Source organism: Sphaeramia orbicularis, chromosome 12 (assembly GCF_902148855.1).
Source record: "Sphaeramia orbicularis chromosome 12, fSphaOr1.1, whole genome shotgun sequence".
NCBI classification, from domain to species: domain Eukaryota; kingdom Metazoa; phylum Chordata; class Actinopteri; order Kurtiformes; family Apogonidae; genus Sphaeramia; species Sphaeramia orbicularis.
In genome coordinates this window covers 16,725,558-16,747,129 of record NC_043968.1, presented here as the reverse complement: position 1 = coordinate 16,747,129, position 21,572 = coordinate 16,725,558, and the positions used below count along the sequence as shown (strand labels likewise).

At 39.3% G+C, this 21,572-nt stretch overlaps 1 protein-coding gene across 1 annotated transcript; it reads right to left on the bottom strand.

Annotated features, from left to right (window-relative positions):
* Nucleotides 1-1,206: 1,206 nt before the first annotated feature.
* Nucleotides 1,207-21,034, bottom strand: arsb (arylsulfatase B). The gene is made up of 8 exons (XM_030150968.1): nucleotides 20,568-21,034; nucleotides 19,518-19,704; nucleotides 18,893-19,083; nucleotides 17,151-17,358; nucleotides 10,836-11,079; nucleotides 9,561-9,631; nucleotides 3,338-3,469; nucleotides 1,207-3,213 (listed from the first exon to the last, which is right to left on the bottom strand). The coding sequence occupies exons 1-8, from the start codon at nucleotides 20,811-20,813 to the stop codon at nucleotides 2,945-2,947; spliced, it is 1,548 nt and encodes a 515-aa protein (XP_030006828.1). The 5' UTR covers nucleotides 20,814-21,034; the 3' UTR covers nucleotides 1,207-2,944.
* Between the last annotated feature and the right edge of the window lie 538 nt (nucleotides 21,035-21,572).

The window sequence follows — 21,572 nt, the reverse complement described above, 5'->3', positions numbered from 1 at the left end:
GTGCAGGATTAAGTGTGAAAGACACACCAAAACCACTTTGAAAACTATGAGGAGGAGACGAGTTGTGACACCGCCGAGGTTGGCTGCTCATAATGACAAGGGGGGAAGATGGAATAACTTGTCAAGAGGAATTCACCACAGAGAGGGTATGAGAAGTGCAAAAGTGGTCTGCTGTTGAGCTGAGACACTCACAGGCCTCGGTTTTAGATAAATGGCAAGTACTGGCAACATCTAATTAAATTAACTATCCCATCATCCTGAAATGCAGAGTTTTGATTGTAGAGTAAACTAACAGAACAAGCAAGTGACAAATTTATAGCCTCAGCAATGTAAGAAACACTTTCTCAGAAATATAAAATAATCATGTGGTATTCTCGTAGCCGTCCATTACCAAAATCCCTGTTTAAATTCCATTTGACAGCAGCTTTGCAAGACTTTTTTCCTTTTTGTAAAAAAAAGAAAGCGTACACTTTAGCACAGCGAGTACCGTGACTTTCTTTCTCGACAATGGAGAGCAGAAAAATGCCCAAAATGTTTTTTGGGACATGCAGTTTAAAATTTTAACATGCTAGTGGCAGTACACAGTTACCTCAGGCAGCCCATATGGGTCGACTGTCTCCAGATAAATAATTCATTGAAATTTGGATAAAAATTCCCCATAAGCTCCTCAATAATTAAACATGAACGTTCATTCTCTGTCTTAAAAATAAAAAACCAAACCAAATCATGTTAGTTGGCTAGTTTTTCCAGGTCTTTCAACTACATGTTACTCATTGTTGTGGTTTGTTGAGTAGAAACATGTCAGTTTTTTGTTGATTGTTTAATATGGGCACTGACACGATGTGTTAAAGATTCAGTCTGTAAAAAATCGAGAGATGCAGATTTCTACAAACTCTACATCCTTCCCAGCTTCATTCCCCCTCTCATAGACACTAACAGAGCATAGGTCTTGTTAAAGCATGAGATTGGTTTGTCTATTCTGAGATTTTTAGTTAAAGGGATATTCATTTTGATCCACGCTCAGTAATGCAGTAAGAATCAACCTTCACACTTTGTGAATGCCACCTGCCACAAAATACAAAAAAAGAAGTCCAGTCTAAGCCACTGTAGAAACATGGTGGTGCAACATCGCAGATTATGTCAACAGTGACCAGCTCCAACTTCTATATATAAACATATTTTCAGGTGAATACACACTAAAAAGAATATTAACATAAAGATTTTATTCCAATTCTGCAGATACATGCATCTCTAAATTCCTGCATCTTACACAGTGAATTCTTAAAGTGCTACTGGGAGATAGACAAAAAACACTGGAAGTTCAGAAATACACCGGAAAGGCACTGAGACATGACCAAGAAATGTTGGTAGCACATATTTCACAGTTAAAACAGACCTTTTTGTAACATTTGAGTTGATATGGGATCTTCGGAGGTATTTGAAGCCTTACACTGTCAAAAATAAGTTTTATTAGTTAATGCGTATGATCTGTTTCTAGGTTTATTAACTGATCAGTTTTGCATACACAGTCTCTGCCATTTCTGCGATCGGATTGCAATCAGATCATTAAATTTGAGGTGGTTGGTCTGATTTGTGCCAAAAACACTCACAAGAAGTGATTAAAGTGCTGGTGTCAAATAGCCCTGCAGCTCTACTGTTTCGCCTGGTAACAAGCATTTGTTTATTTATCTTGTTCAACTGCCAATCAATTCACATTGGCAGGTTAAGGGTCACAGCCCACATTGGCCGGTGCCGCCCACCCTCAGCAGGGAGTCTTTCCTGTGGTCCTCTGCATGCTGCTGGCAGTAGAAGGTCAACCCCCGGGGATCAAAGGTCAAAGTGGATGTATGTATTAAGAAAATTAGTTTCTCCCACTGAGACTCCAAATATGCAAATGGCCCTATGGAGTTTCATGTTTTTCAGTACAAGCAGAGTGTTTATGTTACGTATAACAGGGATACGGTGGTGACTGAATGTAAGAGGTGCTCATAAAATCTATCACCATAGAGAAATAACTGCAAATTACCTCCACAAGAACAGTACATTCATAGTTTCATGAATGACTGGCATGTGGAGGTTATTGTTGAAGCCATAACATTAGGGATACCTGAAGTAGACAAGAAATTCCTCACATTTTCTACATCTGAGCAGAAATACAGTGCAAAACTATTTGGCACCGACTCATCAACTTTAAGACAACTGTTGAGGAAAGAGGAACTAAAAAGTGCTTGTAGTTTGCAGAATACTTTACAACCTACATGAAAATTGGCCTCATTTTATTAAAATTTTGTTTTTTCTGACAAAAAAAACAAAGTAATATAATGTATATGCAATGTATAAATCAAGATTTGACCAGAGGTGACTTTCAAATACTTGCATATAATCTAAAATCAACATAATCCGTGTTATTTCAGTGTAATCTGTGAAAGACACCATTGTTTGGTTCGTACAATCATTTTCTAAAGTAAATACAGCCTGCTGTTCCTCTACGGCCCTGTGTTCGACACATACAAGTGGTCTGCGGTCTTCTCACCAGTAGATAAATGAAGTGAACATACCTGAAACAGCAGGGAGATGGTCTTTACAAATCAGCAACATCTGTAGCCAACAGATTTTTACGTAATCGCTTTAACTAAACCTCTTAAAAGCATGTCAGAGATGCGAGACTGATCAATATAGCTAATAGTGCAACATCTGTCAGTGAATTTCTAACCCTCCTCCGTTGGTTTATAGAAAAAAAAAAAACAAAAAACAAAAAACAAATTCGGTTGAGTTTTAAAACAGAACACATATTTTCTATAACAGCAACATAATGGAATATATTTCTCTTAAAAAAAAAAAAAACAGATAACCTGCTGTTGAAAAATATACAAATCTCTTGAAATTCATGATAAAAATTGCAAACAAAGTGCTAAACCTTCATTGAGCTGATCATTATTGTAATCTAAGCCCAAGGTCCCCAGGCTCCTTTGGGACCTGGGTCACATTTGGGGTCATCGTTTGGGAAGTTTATGGGTAAGGCACTCTTCTGGTGGTGGTTGAGTCTGTCAAGGAGATATTCCACTACTGCAGGGAACTGAGCCGACACCTCATTCCTCTCTTCTGGATCGTTTTCTATGTCAAACAGCATCACGGATTTCAGTGGATCCACGTCGGAGGTTCTGGTTTCAGAGCTGCTGTTGTGGCCGGGCCGGGGGAACCAAATGTCACAACCTGCAGGAAACGAGATGAAGGACATTAGCAGAGATAAAAAGAGAATGTGACTATGTGCTCATGTGCGATTTTCTGCTTTCTACCTAGACTAAACATGCTATTATAGGTGACAGAAGATACTGACCCGGGTAGCCGGTTAGGAGCTTCCACTTTGAGAATCGAATGGCTGCATGAATGGACACATTGAAGCCAGACTTAGTCCAGGAGTCTCCGCTGTCCACCTGAGCCAAAGTTAACTTCTTCTCACTGCCAGGACCTGCCGAGAGCAGATGACAGAGCTGATCATGGAGGTCATCCATTGGAAAAAACAAAGCAAAAACTGCTGATTAAGACGATATTGGAGCAGCAATGGACACAAAACGTCCTCTGTGGATGTAAATCATACAAGTAGGTGGACTGGGGGTTAGATTACTACACATACGTAGGAATCATCGTATCCAACGAAGGTGTGAAAATAAATACAGCAGTAAGAAAGGCTGCTGTCTGTACTGTAAAATCAACAGTGTAACTGCAGGAATTGAATGGCTCAAAAATGACTAAAAACAAACTAATTAAAAACAATCGGGCCATTAAAAGTAAAATGTTTCAAGTGGATGAATTTCCTCAAACTCATGGAACTTTGGGAGTGGAGGAATTTGACAAATATGGTGGTAATGTGGTCAACTCAGCACCCAGTCTCCCATTACTGCCAAGCACAATGAATAATTTGCCATTGCTGCAGTCGGGCAGATCTGAATACAGGTCACACACACCAATTGGCATGATTTTATCAGTTTCATAAGGCAAAAGAAAATAATTCATTTTGGCGGTGTTCAGAAATCATTGTAGCCTCATGCCACGAGCTATTTCTGCTCCTACTGAAAATGTCTCCCAGAAGTGAAGTGAACACACATGTCTACATTTTAAAAAAGAAGATCTGGCCTTGAGAGTATTTTCAGGTTCATGCTGTGGTTGACCCCAACAATATGGTCTTGATTAGACAGATTTGCAAGTAATTTCTCTCTCCTAACACTGTCAAAAAAGTATTTCCTCACATTCTTTGCATATAGACAACTCCCCCTCCGTGTCTTTGCAGGCTCTGCCCATGTTCCCATCGGAGCCCGTTTTATAGGGCTGATTCCACCACAGCGACATGACTGGAGAATTAAAACATTTCCGATCTCAGCGTTTTTGCAACCACATGATAAAAGCTTCAACATTGACTTCGTCACCGATCATTGCTCAAACGACATGTGGGTTTTAATTGCTCTCAATGCAGAGCAATCCTTGAACCAAACTCATCACAGCTTCATTTAAAGCAAGACTTGCAAAGCGAAGATCTGGGTTGCTATCAGGTGTGAGCGATGTTATGTAAGCAAGTGGGATGATAAATGGTTTGGACTCAGGAAACATCAGGCCTAAATTCATTTTGAGGTTCTTCTGGTCTTTTCTTTTTGAAGAAAAAGGGGCCTCATCCCCATGGAGGACACACAACGTGCACGTCTATTTCTAACATTCATTCTTTGTATAAGCACAAGACGGGAGCACCTCAAAGCGGGCCTTGCTCATCTGGATCCACAGCAGGATATTTCACAAAAGTGCTCAATAGGAGGAGGAAGGAGAGGGGGGCAGGGACAGAGGGAAGAGACACTGGAAGAGCCCAGAAATTGCTCGAAGGAGAGCAGAGGAGGAGTATGGAGGGGAAATTTGGGGGTGATTTAAGGCTTGGGACCAGTCCAGGGTTTCCCTCTGCAAGCAAGAAGTTCAGAGACCCCTCTGTGACCCATTTAGATTGGATCCCTCTTCTCACACAGAGTGAGAGCAAAGAAAAGGGACTCAGAAAAGGGACTTGAAAGGACAAAGTATGCAAAAGGGCCAAGGTCTTATTCATGAGCTAAATAGATGGTAAAGGTCCAAAGAAGAAAATGGAACCAAAAGATTCGGGAAGAAACGTGGAGAGCAGGGTCTGAAAGAGAAGCTGGGTTAATAAGGAAAAAGGGGAAGGGAGGAGAAAGAAAAGAGGAACCTCACTCGGTCTGGAATGCAGCAGAGGCTGCATGTCACTGTGGTGGCTGACAATAAAGATTCAGACATAAAACATGATTGTGAAAGCTTGTGAAGCAGCAGTGTTATTCTTCACTGGGCCCTCTTATCATTCAAATGATTTAGATGGTAATGACCAACAGGAAAGTTAGAGAATAATTTCAGCACCACTGGTTTGAGCTGCATAAACAGGCCGGTCTCAAAAGTACTTTAAATCACTGGTGGGCCTTAACACTGGCTTATTTATTAAAATATTTGAGTCCTTTTAGGTCAGATGGCTCACTCATTAGCTTAAAGTGGTAAAATGCTGCTTGACATTTTCATTATTTGATTTCTTTATAATTAGGTTAACTTCAAGGGTTCAAAATGTCACGATCTGCATGTGCTTCTGTCTCATGGGATGGTTGTGTTGGAGTCTGTGCTGTGCCGAGGGGTGGGTGTTTGCCAGTGTTAGCTGACTACACTTCTAAACTAACAGTAGCTAGTGATCGACACTGTTGCTGCGTTAGAAGAGCAAAACAGAGGCACTGAAATAAAGAGTATGCATAAAAAAACAATTCCTCTAAATCACAGGTGTCAAACATGCAGCCCGGGGGCCAAATCCGGCCCGCCAAAGGGTTTAGTCCGGCCCTTTGGATGAGTGTGTGAAATGTAAAAATTACACTAAGATATGAACAAACATTTTAGTTCAGGTTCCACATTCAGACCGATATGATCTAAAGTGGGTCAGATCAGTAAAATACGATGGTAATAACCTATAAATACTCACAACTCACAATTTTTCTCTTTGTAAATGTTCACGTTCATTTTCATGTATTTACACTAAAACAAAGTATAATTTTACAAAACTGTGAATAAGCTGAACAAATATGAACCACCTGAAATTTCTTAAGAGAAGTAAGTGCAATTTTATCAATATTATGTCTGTAAATGATAAACTGAAGCATAATATTGTTAAAATTACACTTATTTTTTCAGTTTGTTCATGTTATTCACATGGTTTCGAAGGATAGTTGAGATTAGTTGACAGTTGACATTATTTATATATTATTATGGTATTATTTTACTGGTCCAGCCCACTTCCGATTAAATTTCACTAAATGTGGCCCCTGAACTATAATGAGTTTGACACCCCTGCTCTAAATGGATAATCACAGGCTGTTTTCATGGATGGAAATGCAGTTGGTCGAGATAACCACATTAACATGCATCAGTCTTTCATAATGAACCTTGAAAGGAGTGATATTTTGCTTTTTACCTCCGCCAAGTATAACGGTGGAGGTTATGTTTTCATCGGGGTTAGTCTGTCTGTCTGTTTGACTTTTAGCAAGATAACTCAAAAAGTTAAGAACAGATTCTGATGAAATTTCCAGGAAATGTTAATACTGGCACAAGAAACAAATGATTAAATTTTGGTGGTGATGGGGGGGGGGGGGGGGGTTTGTTTGTTTGTCTGTTAGCAAGATAACTAAAAAAAGTTAAGGATGGATTTGGATGAAATTTCCAGGAAATGTTAATACTGACACAAGGAACAAATTATTACATTTTGGTGGTGATCAGGGGGGAACTGATCTGCCCTGGTGGAGGTCTGCACTCTCTGAATACTTTTCTAGTTTTTAAATGGAATTATGCATTGTTAAAACTTTTAGCTGTGGTCTACATAAGCTGTAAATGCTGTGCTTGGGTCTGAATTCTTCATTAATTAAACTCCACGGGTCCATCTTCAACCCTATTTCTGAGGAAAGGTGGTTTTGAGCACTGGCCTTTTAAATGCACATGAGCCACTTCAAGCCCCGCCCCCTCCAGGTTGTTGGCTGTGTTGATCTGTTCCGTTTAACCAACAAATGAACATTTTATGTAATCGGCTCAAAGTTTGGACATATTTTCAGTATGGACTACAATCGCTGCTGCTGACAAGTAATTATGTCGTACTCGGAGAAATGTTCGTTGGAAGTCTTGACCTTATATGTGCACGTTGTGACGTAACTAGTTATAGACGCAACAAATTAAGCAGGAATTAAAACGGTTTGTCGAAATCCATTCCGTTTTTGCCAAAATGAATATAAAGATAGTTTTGCAGCACCTGGAGGGTTCAAATTCAAACTTTATGGACTATTAGGGTCCAAATACACAAATAAATGTACCAAAGACTAATAAAAGTGGGGTTAGCAAAATATGACCCCTTTAATGCTGCATTAAACAACGTACAGTACATGAATAACAACTGGTGTAGAAGGTCTGGTGTTAAATTTACTGCTAAGATGCTTCTGGGTGGAAAAACTTCTGTCGGATCACTGTTTTGGTTCAAATCTTTTAACTTGATTGTTTTGGTTCTCACTACGTATCAACTACTCGATCAACTGTGTTTACAGTAACAACAGAGTGGCTGTTTTCTGTGAGTATGTTTTGTTAAACTCGCAGTTACCGCCCACCCAATGCCAAATACCAGATAAGCAAAGATAGTAACTAGCAGTCACAGTTCCTGCTGACATCTAACATTCCTCACAAATCTTACTTAAATAAAAACATGTAAATAATATGAGTAAAATCTACGTATGTATATCAAAAGTAGTCACTGTGCAGCAAAATGGTTCCTTTCAGTGTTTTACGATTATATATTGCGTTTCTGTATTTATTTTATTGCTGTAAATGCATAATATTGAGCTCATTTGAACTCTTTTATACATACTTTGTGTAGGTTAATCTACAGCAATGCATCATATTCTATAAGATTATATATCATGTGAGAACTATGTAGAAAATCCTATAAAAGAGCACTTCATCCTTCAGTTTATAACCAGTAACATCAAAAATCATCCAATGAGATGCATAATTTTCAAAGGACAGGATGGGGATAAAAATAAATTAAAAAGATCTGTAATCTGACAAAAAAAAAAAGCCGTCAGACAAATGAGTAAAATATATAACATTTACCTCTGATGTAGGGGAGTGGAAGGATAAAATGAAAATACTCAAGTAAAGTACTTGACTAAAAGTACTTAGTTACATATTGCTACTAATTTTTGTAATTTAAAGTAATTTTAAATTTTATGTATACCTTTACTATAGATCAAAAAGGTACACATCTGGTCTTATGAGGGTCCATTACGCACCCATTATGGTACATCTGTGAAACATTTTAGAACAAAAATGTACTCCTGCTCTACCTCAACTGGGTAACCAAGGTGCAGCATCCTTCACAAAGTCAGAAATAGTGGCCTCAGATCAGAGCCCCAAGACCTCCTCAGAGATGGAAGTGGTTTGGTCTACCCGATATTAAGTGGTTTAGACAAGAATGAGACCACTCTGCTGCATCTCACAGCCCCCAAAATAAAGGAGTCCTGCAGTCACAAGACCCATTTCCTGGAAACCTCCACGAAAGCACACACCCAGTGTTCAAATGTCAACCATCTCAGATTTCAACACTGGTGACTGATTGTAGTTTCAACAATGACTGATTATAATTTCAACCTTATCAGCATTCCTCATAAACAAAATAACATTTGTTGGAAGTACAGTGATGACAAAGGCTCATACGAGTTTAGGAGAAACAATAAATGCAGATTATGTTCGTGTACTTTGTATCTGATTCTACGTATCCTTAACCGTTTATCACTGAAAATCACTATGATTGTCTTAATGTAGAAATTACATTTATCCACAAAAATAAATATGTTCCAAAACATGCGCACTCGTTTTATAACCTTTTGACTGAAACCTGAACTGAGGACGTCCACTGATAAAAAGCTGGAAAATGAACTCTCACCTCCTGCCAGATTTCCCATAAACACCCATAATAAATTTTATGTCAGTGTCCAATAAGCTAATGAGACTGGTAAAATGTTACATAACATGTCTCTGTCTTAGGTCTTAGACTGTTCTGGAGGCAACTGGATTCACAATGTTTGCCGTTTGTGAACAATGAACTCTTGATTCGTGTGGCGGTGAGAATTACAACATTATGACTGCACAGGATTAGGATCCGTTAAAGATAATGAAGACAATGAATGGAGTTTAAAATAATGGCAAGAAAACTAATCTTGCTTTATGGGAAATTCAGCAAATTTAAGATGTGAAATATTCTCAAGTTATTGGTAGGATTTGAGGCAGTGAATATGTTTTGCAGTGAAGTAGTGAAGCAGATTTTGTGTTTTCATGCAACAAATGTCCCAAACTCAGGTTTCCAAATGGAGCATTTGTATATATTCAAACAGAAAAGAGCATTTTGACTTCACCTATGTCCAAATCCACAAACCAATCAGTTTTTCACTGTGTTCTGTTGAGTATGGATCCAAACCCACAATCAGAGAATAGTGTGAACTTACATGGAGCTATGTCATTGTACAGAGGGTCAATGTTGTGCAGGAGCTCCAGTCGGGGAGAGGCATGCCCTTTACTGTAAGATAAAAGCATAACCAGTGTTACACATTCACATAAGAACAGACAACCAACACACACACCATGATGTGCCTCATGCACTGTAAACTCCTCTGGGATCTGTAAATCTAAACCAGCTGGCTGTTGTTCACCAGGCAGTCATATGCTCAGACCACACTCCACCACAGAGAAAACGCACCGCTGTCCCTGACCACAGTGTCTGATAACACAACTAAAATAACTCTCACTCTCTTCTGCCTGCCTACTGTTCTGGGCCTTCATTTGGTTTTTATTTCACCAGCCAAACTGTCGGGCTGCTGTTTTCTGTAACAGGCCAGCCAATTAAAACAAAATGAAACAGTAAAGCAGAGAAAACAAACAGCAGTTTGTGCCCTGTGTTGTGTAGCTCACACAGCAACGCCTGCAACCAGCGGTCAGCTGACGTGCGTCAGCCAATAGAGTCAAGTGGAAGCCATGAGTAGTAGTTTGCGGTTCAGGCTAAGCCTTGATTTTCTGTTGGGGCTCTGCTGCAGCCCTCAATTTCACCTCCTTCACTATGTCCACATTTAGTTTACAAATATAATGTGTCAGTCAAACGGGACTCAGTGACAGCTTGTGATGACCTGTATGTAAGCAAACATGGAAAGTCTATCTGTGGTCTGCCAACAGTTTTCATATGACTGATTAAATCACTAATAACTCAATTGCAAAGTTCTCCAAAACATAACTCAAAAATTCAACTAGACATGATTCAATTTATACATAATGTATAAAAGAATTACAAGCAATAACATCACAGGTATGTTACCGCATAAAAGGATCTGAACCAAAACTAATTAGCTTATCCAATAGCGGGTTCTCAGGGCAGAGATGAGGATGGAGAGAGGATAAAAGGGAAAAAAGAAAAGGATGGAAGGACTACAGATTTGTGTGAGAATGACTGATGGAATTTCCTTCTCTTTGAGCTCCCATTGCCACAGTAACAAAGGGCTTATTGAAGGAGCAGGGGCTCCTACAAGAAAAAGACGCTGGGTCAGGGAGACAGGCAGAGGCAGTTGGAGCGAAAGCGCATGGGGGAAGGATTGGAAAGAGGCACACAGAGAGGGCAGCCTGTCAAACTCCAGAGCTGCTATCGCTCATGCTCTAAGCGCAGATCACAGGCTAACCTACAACCTAACAAACACCTCTGTCCTCCACCTCCTTTCAGTCCCTCCTCCACTCACCTGATTGCGTTCCACACGTTAAATCCATCCAGTGGTTTTGTGGAGTTTGTGCTTCCACCTGCGAGTCCAACCAGTGTGGGCAGCCAATCAGAAATGTGGATGAGCTCACGGCTGACTGTCCCTGGGCGCTTTAACAGCGGACTGGTGACAAATCCAACTCCCCGGACCCCTCCTTCCCACAGCGACCACTTCCGCCCTCGCAAAGGCCAGTTGCTGCCACCGGACAGGGTCTGACCACCGTTATCTGTCAATCATCCACAGGGATACATGGACAGAGTGGACAAAGATAACACAAACAGTAAATCTAAGTTTTTCATGTTACTTTAGGTGACAAAATATGAATAACTATCACCCAGCTACACATTTATATTCAAATTATCTGACATGACCAAACAATGGTGCTAATTTGGCTTTTAAAATGTTTTAGGGCCACACAATTAATTAAATCACAGTTATCTCAAAATCACCCTGTGCGACTGTATAATCCCAAAAGGCTACAGATCCAGATTTAACATTAATGGCTGAATATCAGCTCAATTCTGTGAGCTTATCTGTAAAAAAAAAGACAACATTCATTGATGGTAGTGGCCAATGTTTATTTATTGTGTTATATTGAAGTTGTTTCACTGTATGTATGATTGAACTACTCATTTAAAAGAAGAGAAAGAGGAAAAAGTCTTTAAAATTGTTATACATACCCTTGTTTCCTTGGCAAAAAAAGAGAAAATAAACACCACATTGGCTATAGGTCAACTGGTTATGCTGTTCTACTAGATGCACACATCACACCATCCTGTATAAACAAAACTTTAACTGAATGAAAAAGTATTCAGTATTAATGGTCATTTCAACCAACTGACTGCATTTAAAAGACAAAACACATTTGTCTTTGACTACTTCTGTTGTATTAATTTATAGACTGCAGAAACTACACTAAAATTATATAAGAAAACTATAGACCTGCCACATGCCGGGGGCAATTTTTCTACAGCTAACTTCCAGGAAACTACCTAAACCACACCACCTGGATATGAAAACCACAGCACCCCTTGGGAACTTTTTGGGCCTAACGTACGTAGATGGTGGAAACGACTTGAGAACGACTAATGTTTGAGCCTGACATCATAGTTTATAAAGTGTTCTTCCATACAGTTAAATAAAAACAACAAGGAGGATTATTCTGCACTGCATCATTGAACTAAATACTGAAACATAAGTGATTCAAAACGTTAAAACAATACAACAGTGTCATCCGTTTCCCTCCCACGCTACAGAAATATTCCAACTTAACAGCCATCACACAAAAGAACACACTGGCCCTGAGACACGGCTGTCATCATCCCGTTGAGCCAGTCCAGTATAAACACATTTGACCAATCACGTCCACTCAGGGCTCCCTTTCAGCTTGCGTAGTGTCATGCAAGTCCAGGAAGTAGACTGTGCCGAGACCTGAACTGTTCTGGAAAAGACCATGCTGCTCCTTAATGCTTTTTCAAGCTGCTCTGGCACTAATGGGCCAAGCTCCCTCTCTCTTTCCCAGCTCCCCTCCTGTTTCCCTGAAGCTCACTCACTCCTTCATTTACTTACAGTAAAGCCCCAGTGAGCCAGTCCTAAGCAGAAAATTTCATCATAAAGGAATCTCAGGATCCTGTGAGTTCAGGGCTCATTTACTTCCTGTTTAGACTGACAAATATGGGTCAATGATTACAATCCAACCATGGTAACCTGGAATTATGAACCTGATATATGACTCATAAAGACAATAACAGACTATCTGCAGATAACAATTTACAGTAAGACAGTAGCTGATACACAAATCAATCAAGTTCATATCCTTATAGCGGAGGTGGGAAGTATCAAAGTACAGGTACTTCATTCGTCATCACAAATATCTGTATTTCTTCTCCTTACAAGGTTGTTAATTTTTTATGCATTCCAGGGAAAATATCCTCTATTTTATTTTGCAACGTTCTGGACTTTCCACATTAGGCTTGGGATGGAACAATAACACATAAACAAGAATCAATAACAACTTGAATTTGCGAGGTTGTCAGATTCTGCTGCTATGTTTGAGTCCTGTGGTCTTGATGCAGAAGATCACTCTCCCAACAGAAGCGGGTGGTACTTTCACTTAAGGAAAACTCAACAAATTACAGGAAGTCCATATATGACTTCCTATCAGTGCTCAATAGTAACTATATTGATATTTCTAACCATTTCCATTATTCCATTGTAAGTCATCAAACTTTGGCCCATTATAAGAAAAGGCAAATTTGTAATATTTCAAAAAAATTGGTCAAAAATTCACAAATCAGTGATCTGTGAACAAACTCTGTAGACATTATCCCAAGGATGCTACATATAAAATTTGAAATGAATCCGACCAGCAGTTTCATTTGAGAAGATGTTTGAAGAAACTGCAAACGAAGATGATGATGAAGACGATGACAAAGACAACAACGGACACAGCACCTTCACTATAGCTCATGGCCTATCGGTCGGTGAGCTAAAAAACACAAGCCTATCACCATTAGTATATACCAGGAGACAAGATAATAAACGACATAACCGGAGAAAAACACATGGTTCTAGCTGCTCAACAGTCCTGAATCTTCATTGTTGTGTTTTCATTTGGCTGAAGGTCTGGACGTCAGGCAGGTCAGTTCAGCAGCTGGACTCTCTACTATGAAGCCATTCCATCGTAAAAGATGCAGTAAGTGATTTAACATCGTCTTCCTGAAATATGCAAAGGCCTCCACTGAAAAAGACATCATCCGGGTGGAGGCACATGTTGCTCTAAAACCTCAACATACCTTTCAGCATTGACGGTGCCCTCCCAGATGTGTGAGCTGCCTATTCCATAAGCCCTAATGTAGCCCCATACCATCACAGATGCAGGCTTTTGAAACGACAACTGATTCTAAGTCTGATAGTACCGCTTTAGTCTGGAGATATAAAATATTCAAAGACTTTGTGATTTCACGTTGAAGAACATTACTCTAATATTGCTCCAGGGTCAAAACACGGTATTTGAAATCTTTCTGATGGGACAATTTGACAGATTAGTGTTGCTAAATGACCCACATTTTTACTTTTAACTTCATTTTTGCTTTAGTTGGACCATAAGGGATTATCCAAAACAAGGAGCTACTTTATATTGAAATAAATATTGGAATGGCAGTCAATTAAAGTTCACTCTCTGACGGGACATTACTGTGTTTTGACCCTCCACAATTTGTAGATGCAGTTTTTAGTAGATTGGTGAATTTCAGTCTATCTTTACTACTGAGAAACTCTTCATAGAAGGCTCAGGCACAACTTTACCTACTTCCAAGGTGCACAGAGAAGTTGAAAAACTATCTGTAGGTCAAGAACTCAAGCAGGACTTGTCATGTAGAAGAAGCCAAAAAGTGTTGGTCAGTATCTACAGTGAAATAAAGTTCTACATGATAACTGCCTCTCTAAGGCTACGTTCAGACAGCAGGTCTTAATGGACAATTCGGATTTTTTGGTGAAAAATTATTTTTTTTGTGTGCTCGTTCACATTACACATTAAATGTGACTTCTCTCAGTTTTGAGTATGAACTGAATGCGACCCTGAAGTGACCCGCATGCACAAAAGAGGTCCTGATGTAATACGTGACCACTCAGACACGCACTGTGTTTACAGAAGTAACACTCCTGGGACGCAGAATTGTGATGTTTGTCACATTTCAATGACGTAAATGTCAGATAAATGCGACCTGGCCATTCAGACTGAAGTCGCATTGCAAAATATCAGATACGTACCGGATTTAGGGCCACATATGAAAGTGGTCTAGGTTGGATTTGAAAAAAATCAGATTTGTGCTGTTCAAACTCTCTTTAACAGATCAGATACAGGTCACGTATGGACAAAAAAATCGGATTTGGGCTACAATTGCCTGCAGTCTGAATGTAGCCTCAGATGTCCCATCATGTTACTGATCTATTGCCAGTTAACCTAATGTAAAATGTTCCTCCAGCTCATACTGCTTACTTACTTACCATCCGGTTCAAAAATAGCCTGTTTTTCTGAAAGCGGCACATTTTCTCAGTAAAAACATTTGACGTGTTTTCTGTTTTCTATGTTCTATTGTGAATAAAAAATATGGTTTCATGACATTTATAAGTCATTGCATTCTGTTTCAATTTCCGTTTAACAAAATGTCCCCAGTTTTTTGGAATTGTGGTTGTATGTTAATTTAATGTTGTTGACTGGAAATGGGAACATTAAATCAAAGTAAAGAAAATGAGTGCAACGTGAGTTCTTATTCAACATGATGAAAACAACATTGTACGACATAATTAGACAAAAATAATGAATGTAAAAAATGGAACAAAAGGAGAGAGAGTGCAGAGGAAGAGGCTTAATGTTAAAAATATTTTGCAGACACTGAAAATGAATTTTGTCATAGGAGTTAAATTAATGTTCACTATTTTCTGTATGTTATTAATTTGATTCTAGGTTTCTATACTTTATATTGCTTTTTTTTTTTTACTTTGAAGTATTTTCAGAGGCTCTACTTTTTCATTTTTACTTGAATCATTGCTTGTACTGTTCTCTAATCCTTTTCCAAACATGTATCTGTTCTTCTTCTTGAGTAAAGCGTGTGTACTTTTGTCACCTCAGCCTTACAGGTATTACGTAATCACATTAATTTACACAGAAGCAGGAAGTATTGGGATCCCGTCAGCAGAGATGGAGTCTGCCCGGCATATGGCTAAATCTCCAAAGTCAGATCCAGCCAAATGTGTGGAAGAACAATGAAAAAGACCACCTACCGCAGCCCACCACAGGCATAAAAAACCTCACACTTTACTTTCACAGCATTGTTCCTGTCTCCTAATTACCCTTTAAAACCCCAACCCTCTAAAAATAACCCTCAGCTTTCAAAGGGCCTACCTACTTCAGATGCAAATCATTACAAGTTCCACATATGGAAAGAAAACCATGGGTCGACACATGTTTAGATGATGCTGCGCAGCCAGTATTCGCAGCATGGTTTAAGTGGTTTTAGCCTCATTGGGGCCATATGATACTCTTCATCAGCTTGTCTGTATGATGAATATTTTCCTTTTAAAACAAAAAGAAAATTAAGCAATAACAGGACATAATGAGACATCAGGGGCCCGTCTGAGGAGCCCAGCCAGATTAGGTTTCTTAATTCCATTTTTGTCAACCTCCACAAACTGTATGTTGCTATGATCCAGAATCAAAGACAAGGAACTACAGCCCTCTAGTGGACCCGCAGAGTCCTGCAACAGTATTTCAGTGTAAAACTCTGAATCTATAAAAGTAACTGAGGCACTAAAAGCACCAAACATACATGGATGTCATATTAAACAAGCTGGGAATAGTAAACATATAATGCATCGTCTGACCCTTTGGTAGATGGATTCAGTGTTTGTATAATGTTAGTGGTGTCACCTGAACTCTTCTCCACTCTGGAAAACTGGCTTTGAAGCTCTCAGACAATGTGGTTTTCTGTCTGCAGACACAAAATGTAATTGCTCTTTACTTAACGCCCACTGATTCGGTTTCCATTCTGGCACACTATAAAAGAACCCACTGGGGGAATAAAAAAAAAAAAAAGAAGATGATGTGGAAAATATACGAGCATTCCTAGGCATTTTACCTGATTAAATGACACGTATAAAACTTTCTCCTGGACTCTTCATCATCTCATGGACTCTACAACTAGATAAGCATGCCCCTAAATAAAAATTATTGACCCTAATAAACTAAAGCCATTGAGTTAGATTACTTTTAGTATTAATGTATCAGTAATGTTTCTACATCACTGTTACTGTCACACTGAACATCATGCCTTTATGTTTATGTGTGACACAAACCTGCTCACAATCATATAATAAAACCTTCCTAAATGAGTGAATCACACAGCTGTTATGTAATCCACCAGTCTGAGCTCCAGCCTGAACCTGACACCTGAGACAACATCTACTGTAAAATCAAGCAAAGGATATGAACCATCGTAGAAAATCCAGGCCTTGATAAGCCTGGTGTTTATTTGCAGGAGATTGTCAGGACTGAGAAAGTTTTCACGGGAAACATAGATATTTGTTTGCACAATTACTTTCCTTCAAGAGCTTTCAGTTTGTTTGTTAATTAAACAAATATTGTTATTATCACCGTAAAGATGAGCCAATCTCAGACGTAGAGCTGAAACCATGAGTTGATTAATTAAGACAAAACGGTGACGACTGGATGCTTTTCTTTATATCTGTGTACAACTCATTGGACTATACTCTGTTCAAATCTGTCAATAAACGTACCTGTTGAGAAAATCAGCACCGTGTTGTCCCAGAGTCCACTCTGCTGCAGAGCCAGTGTGATATTGCCCACTGCCTCGTCCATAGCAGACACCATGCCGGCATAAAGTTGACGATGGTGGTCTTTGATGAAACTGTAGGGGGTCAAGTATCGATCTGGGACCTGCAGGGGGCTGTGGACGGCTTGCAGTGCCATATAGAGAAACAGGGGCTGAAGGATAAAAATAAATAACACACACAGGGTTATGAGTAAATGCTTTAAGTGAAAAAATTCTGAACAGTCAACAGTGAAGGACAGTCACATGATTTACACATGTAGTTCAGACTGATATTGTCTAAGATAGGCCCACTGATGGGCACTGACCATCTTAGAGTCAGGCCATGTTTTCCAAGACATGAGGACTAGTGGTCAAGCAGACTTTGTTCAGACTTTGCATTCAGATCAAAATGTGGTTCAACAAAACTCAAAATAAAGACAGTAGAATATCAAGGGGAGCCTCATATACTTTATGAAGTTTCCTTTGGCAAAGCAAATTTGTTATGCACAAACAGGCACCCAGACTACCATTCTGCTGTTATGATGCTGGACAAAATAAGTTAAAAAAAAAAAAAAAGAGTTTGTTCAGATTAAACCCTCATTTGTCAAGCAGAGCCCAAAGCCACTTGTGGCAGCAGCAATTTCAAGCCCTTCTTTTAAAATGTACCTTGGCTCCATGTCCCTGTGTGTTACAACTTAGGCCAATTATTTTTGTGAAACCTTGTTAGATAGTAGCACCCCCTAGGTTTGCTGTGTGCTTTTCAACCAAAGTAAATGGACCCAAAGATTAAATGTATGGTAACATTTAAGATTCATTATTTATTCATTCATTATTTATACTAAAACAGCAGACTGTTACTGTACATAAAGATTGTAGTGAGAGAGAACAAAACATTCAGCCACCTTGTGTGAGTTTTACTTGATAATGGCATAGATTGTTTAACTGTAGGTAAATGCAAGGCAGTTGTTGTATAAAACAATCGAATACACTGATTACTCAAACAGTAACTATGTTTTATATATCCCACACTGGGCACAGGAAAAATACCAAAAAAAGTAAAATTCTTGAGATGAACACCAGATGTCCTCCTTGTTCATGGCATGTAATGTCTTTCACTCTTTCACTCAGACCAGGTTTACTTAACTATACTTTTCTCACAGTATGTACATGTGTGGTAGGAGCGTGAATCTTCACGGGCCTCACTATTCCATTATGATTCACCTGTCAGTGATTCCAGGTGCATCTTAATGGTCCAATCTTCAATTTTCTACAATGCCACACATATGCTTTTGTAGCAGGTAGTGCTAAGAGTCTTCACACAGGTAAATCTTAACTCCATCTTATTAAGAATGGGTTAAAAAAAAATAAATTAGGCTACAACAGTCTGTAATATGAACAGCTGCTATCCCCCATAGCAGCATCTGTGTGAGCCCCTTCAGTCTGTAACCATGACAAAACCCAAACCCATCTGTAGACAGTGCATTATCAGTACAGGTGGAATCACTGAAAATACAACACAGTGGCTCTATGAAAGACTCAATCACTTCCTGCAATGAACATTACAAACAACATTCTGTTACCCAGTGTGAGCATTGGTATAGTATCATTTTATGTACACTGCAGACTGGATTATTTATTTACTACATCAATGATGCATCTTAAAACTGACACATTTCCACACCTCCAATGTGAGAGCATGTATCTCACCTTAGTAGGTGTGTGTTTGCTGATGATGCTGGTGGCCCTTTGGCTGAACAGCTCAGTGGAATAATCCCCTTTGTATGTGGTGGCGACCTCTTCTCCATCTCTCAGATCCAGCGCACAGCGAGTCAGGTTCAGAGCAGAGATGGGAACGCAGCGGACATGAGTGAAATAATCCTCACTGCCTGTCAGGTAACCTGAGGCACAGAGAGGCAGAATGCACAAGGAAAAGACCTAAATTAGAAAGAATGTCGATATAAATGATCAAAGACTTTCATTCATTCAACATTTATTTAATCTTGGAATATACTGAGGTAGAGGCCTGAACGGCAGTATAGCAAGGAAATTATACAAACAGTGCTGAATGAACAATAAACTCAGTAAGCAATAAAACCTAGAGAAAAGCTGAAAAATAACAATAAATGTTCGTAAATGGTGGTGATAAAAACACAATGAGTAACTGAATTACCTAAACCGAACAGCCAAAATTGCCCAATTTACAAGTGTGTCTATGATTGCGTGACAAGGACTTACAAAACAGTCATGGACTAGAACTGTGATTTTAACAGTATCCTTAACATTACTCAGCAAAAGATTCTTTAACAAGGCCTGTCTGTGTACATGTTCATACCAAAGTATGTGTCAAAGCCCCTGCGTGTGGGCAGACAGTCTTTCTTGTACATGCCCAGGTGCCACTTTCCAACCATGTGTGTAGCGTAGCCGGCCTCCTTCATCAGCTGGGGCAGCATTTTCTGATCCAGAGGCACACAGTATGGCTGACAGGGCCAGATGATCTGGTGCTGCATACCTGTGTGGATCTGAGGGGAAAAGACAAGATGAGCATGTAGTATTAGGAAATCAGTATGCACTGTGTTGAAAAAGCTAGTTGTAAAAAAAAAAAAAAAAAAAAAAAAAGCAAATAGAGAACCAACTAAAACACATCCTCTGTTGTGACAGTGACGCAACTAAAGCTTCAAAATAACAGCCTTAAACCTAAGAATGTAGTGCTATTAATTTCACAGATAGTGCAATGGGAGTCACAATTTAAGTGAGATTGATCATTTTTGCATATCATTTTCAATTAAACAAAATCTGAAATGATGACATGTTTTTTTGCTGGAGTTTGTGCAAAAATAAATGTGTTCCCTTAGATGTGGACAATGTGATTCATAGGATGTAGGAGGGACTGTCTGCAGCTCTACAGTGCTTCATTTATAACTGTAGCATTATATTTTACATCAAAAACATTCAGCTCATTTGATTTGGACATTGCATATGATCATACTGCAATTTCGTTAATATTTATATGATTATATATGACCAGTTGTTCAGTCCAACACCTAAACCTCCAGTTTACATCTGTTTCCTTTGCGTGGCAGTTAAAGTGTAATTAAACTGAACTAATGCAATGGGCTTTATGCACAGCCCCACTACTTCCTGAACTTCAGGTGGCTCCCTTATTTCCTGTCTTTCATTATTGGACACACTGATTAATCCAGGTGTGCCTAATTAATCAGTAGTCACAACAAGCAGTAGCACGCACACCTGGATTAATCAGTGTGTCCAATAATGAAAGACAGGAAATAAGGGAGCCACCTGAAGTTCAGGAAGTAGTGGGGCTGTGCATAAAGCCCAGGACTACACTGAGTTAGAGGCCGCAGGGTCAGTGTGTGGCTCTCACCTGGTATCTCCCAGTCATCAGCTGGTTTCTGGACGGTGTACACAGAGGCTGGACATAGTAATTGTCCAGGCGGACTCCGCTGGCAGACAGTTTGTCCAGGTTTGGTGTCCTGATCTCTGAGCCGTGGAAGCCCACATCGTACCAACCAAAGTCGTCAGCCAAAATGAACACTATATGAGGCTGCTGAGACCCTAAAACCGCACAAAAACTACAGAGGAAAACAGCTGAGAGAAACGGCAAAGCCATCACTGCTGTGTGAGCTCAAAGTTCTGCGACTCATGAGGCACAAAACAAGGAAGTTAGAGCTCCAGACGGTGGGGGCGGAATAATTATGTAACACTGCAGTCAACCGCATTATCCACGAACAACTACATGGCTTAAAATTAGTATTGAAGAAGGTATGATAAAATTATTCCCTAGTTTTAAGTTAGCGTCCAACAGCACTTCCGGGAAGTCTACCGATTGAAAACGCTGCCTCGGCGGCAGCAGCCAATCAGCTGACTGGAAAAACTATGGCCACGTGATTTATACGGAAGCTCCGAGAAGACATTCATTATGACGTAAACAACTGGTATTTAACCCTGTTAATACCACCAGTAAACAAATAAAAAAAAGTAATAAAAAAAATACCACCAGTAATTTCTATGTTATTTGACTTTAATATTTAGTGTACAAACAACATGAAATAAGATTAATATTTTGACTTTTAACTTCCTGAGACCCAGGAAATGTCAGTCAAATATTAGTTTTGGCCTTTTTTTAAATTAACTAATTGCGTACATGATGCAAATTTTTTCAGATGCATTTTTTTATGTAATGTCCTTCGTGGTGGACAATTTCTTTTTTTTTTTTTCTGTATAATACTGTGAAACTTTTGGCCACAAACATGGACAGAAAACCTATAGCTGGGTCTTGGGAGGTTAAATGTATTTTTAAGTTTTCCATATGCACCATGAAGAATAAAGTATATTGGCTCCGACCTCCTCATCATGTCCACATCCACTG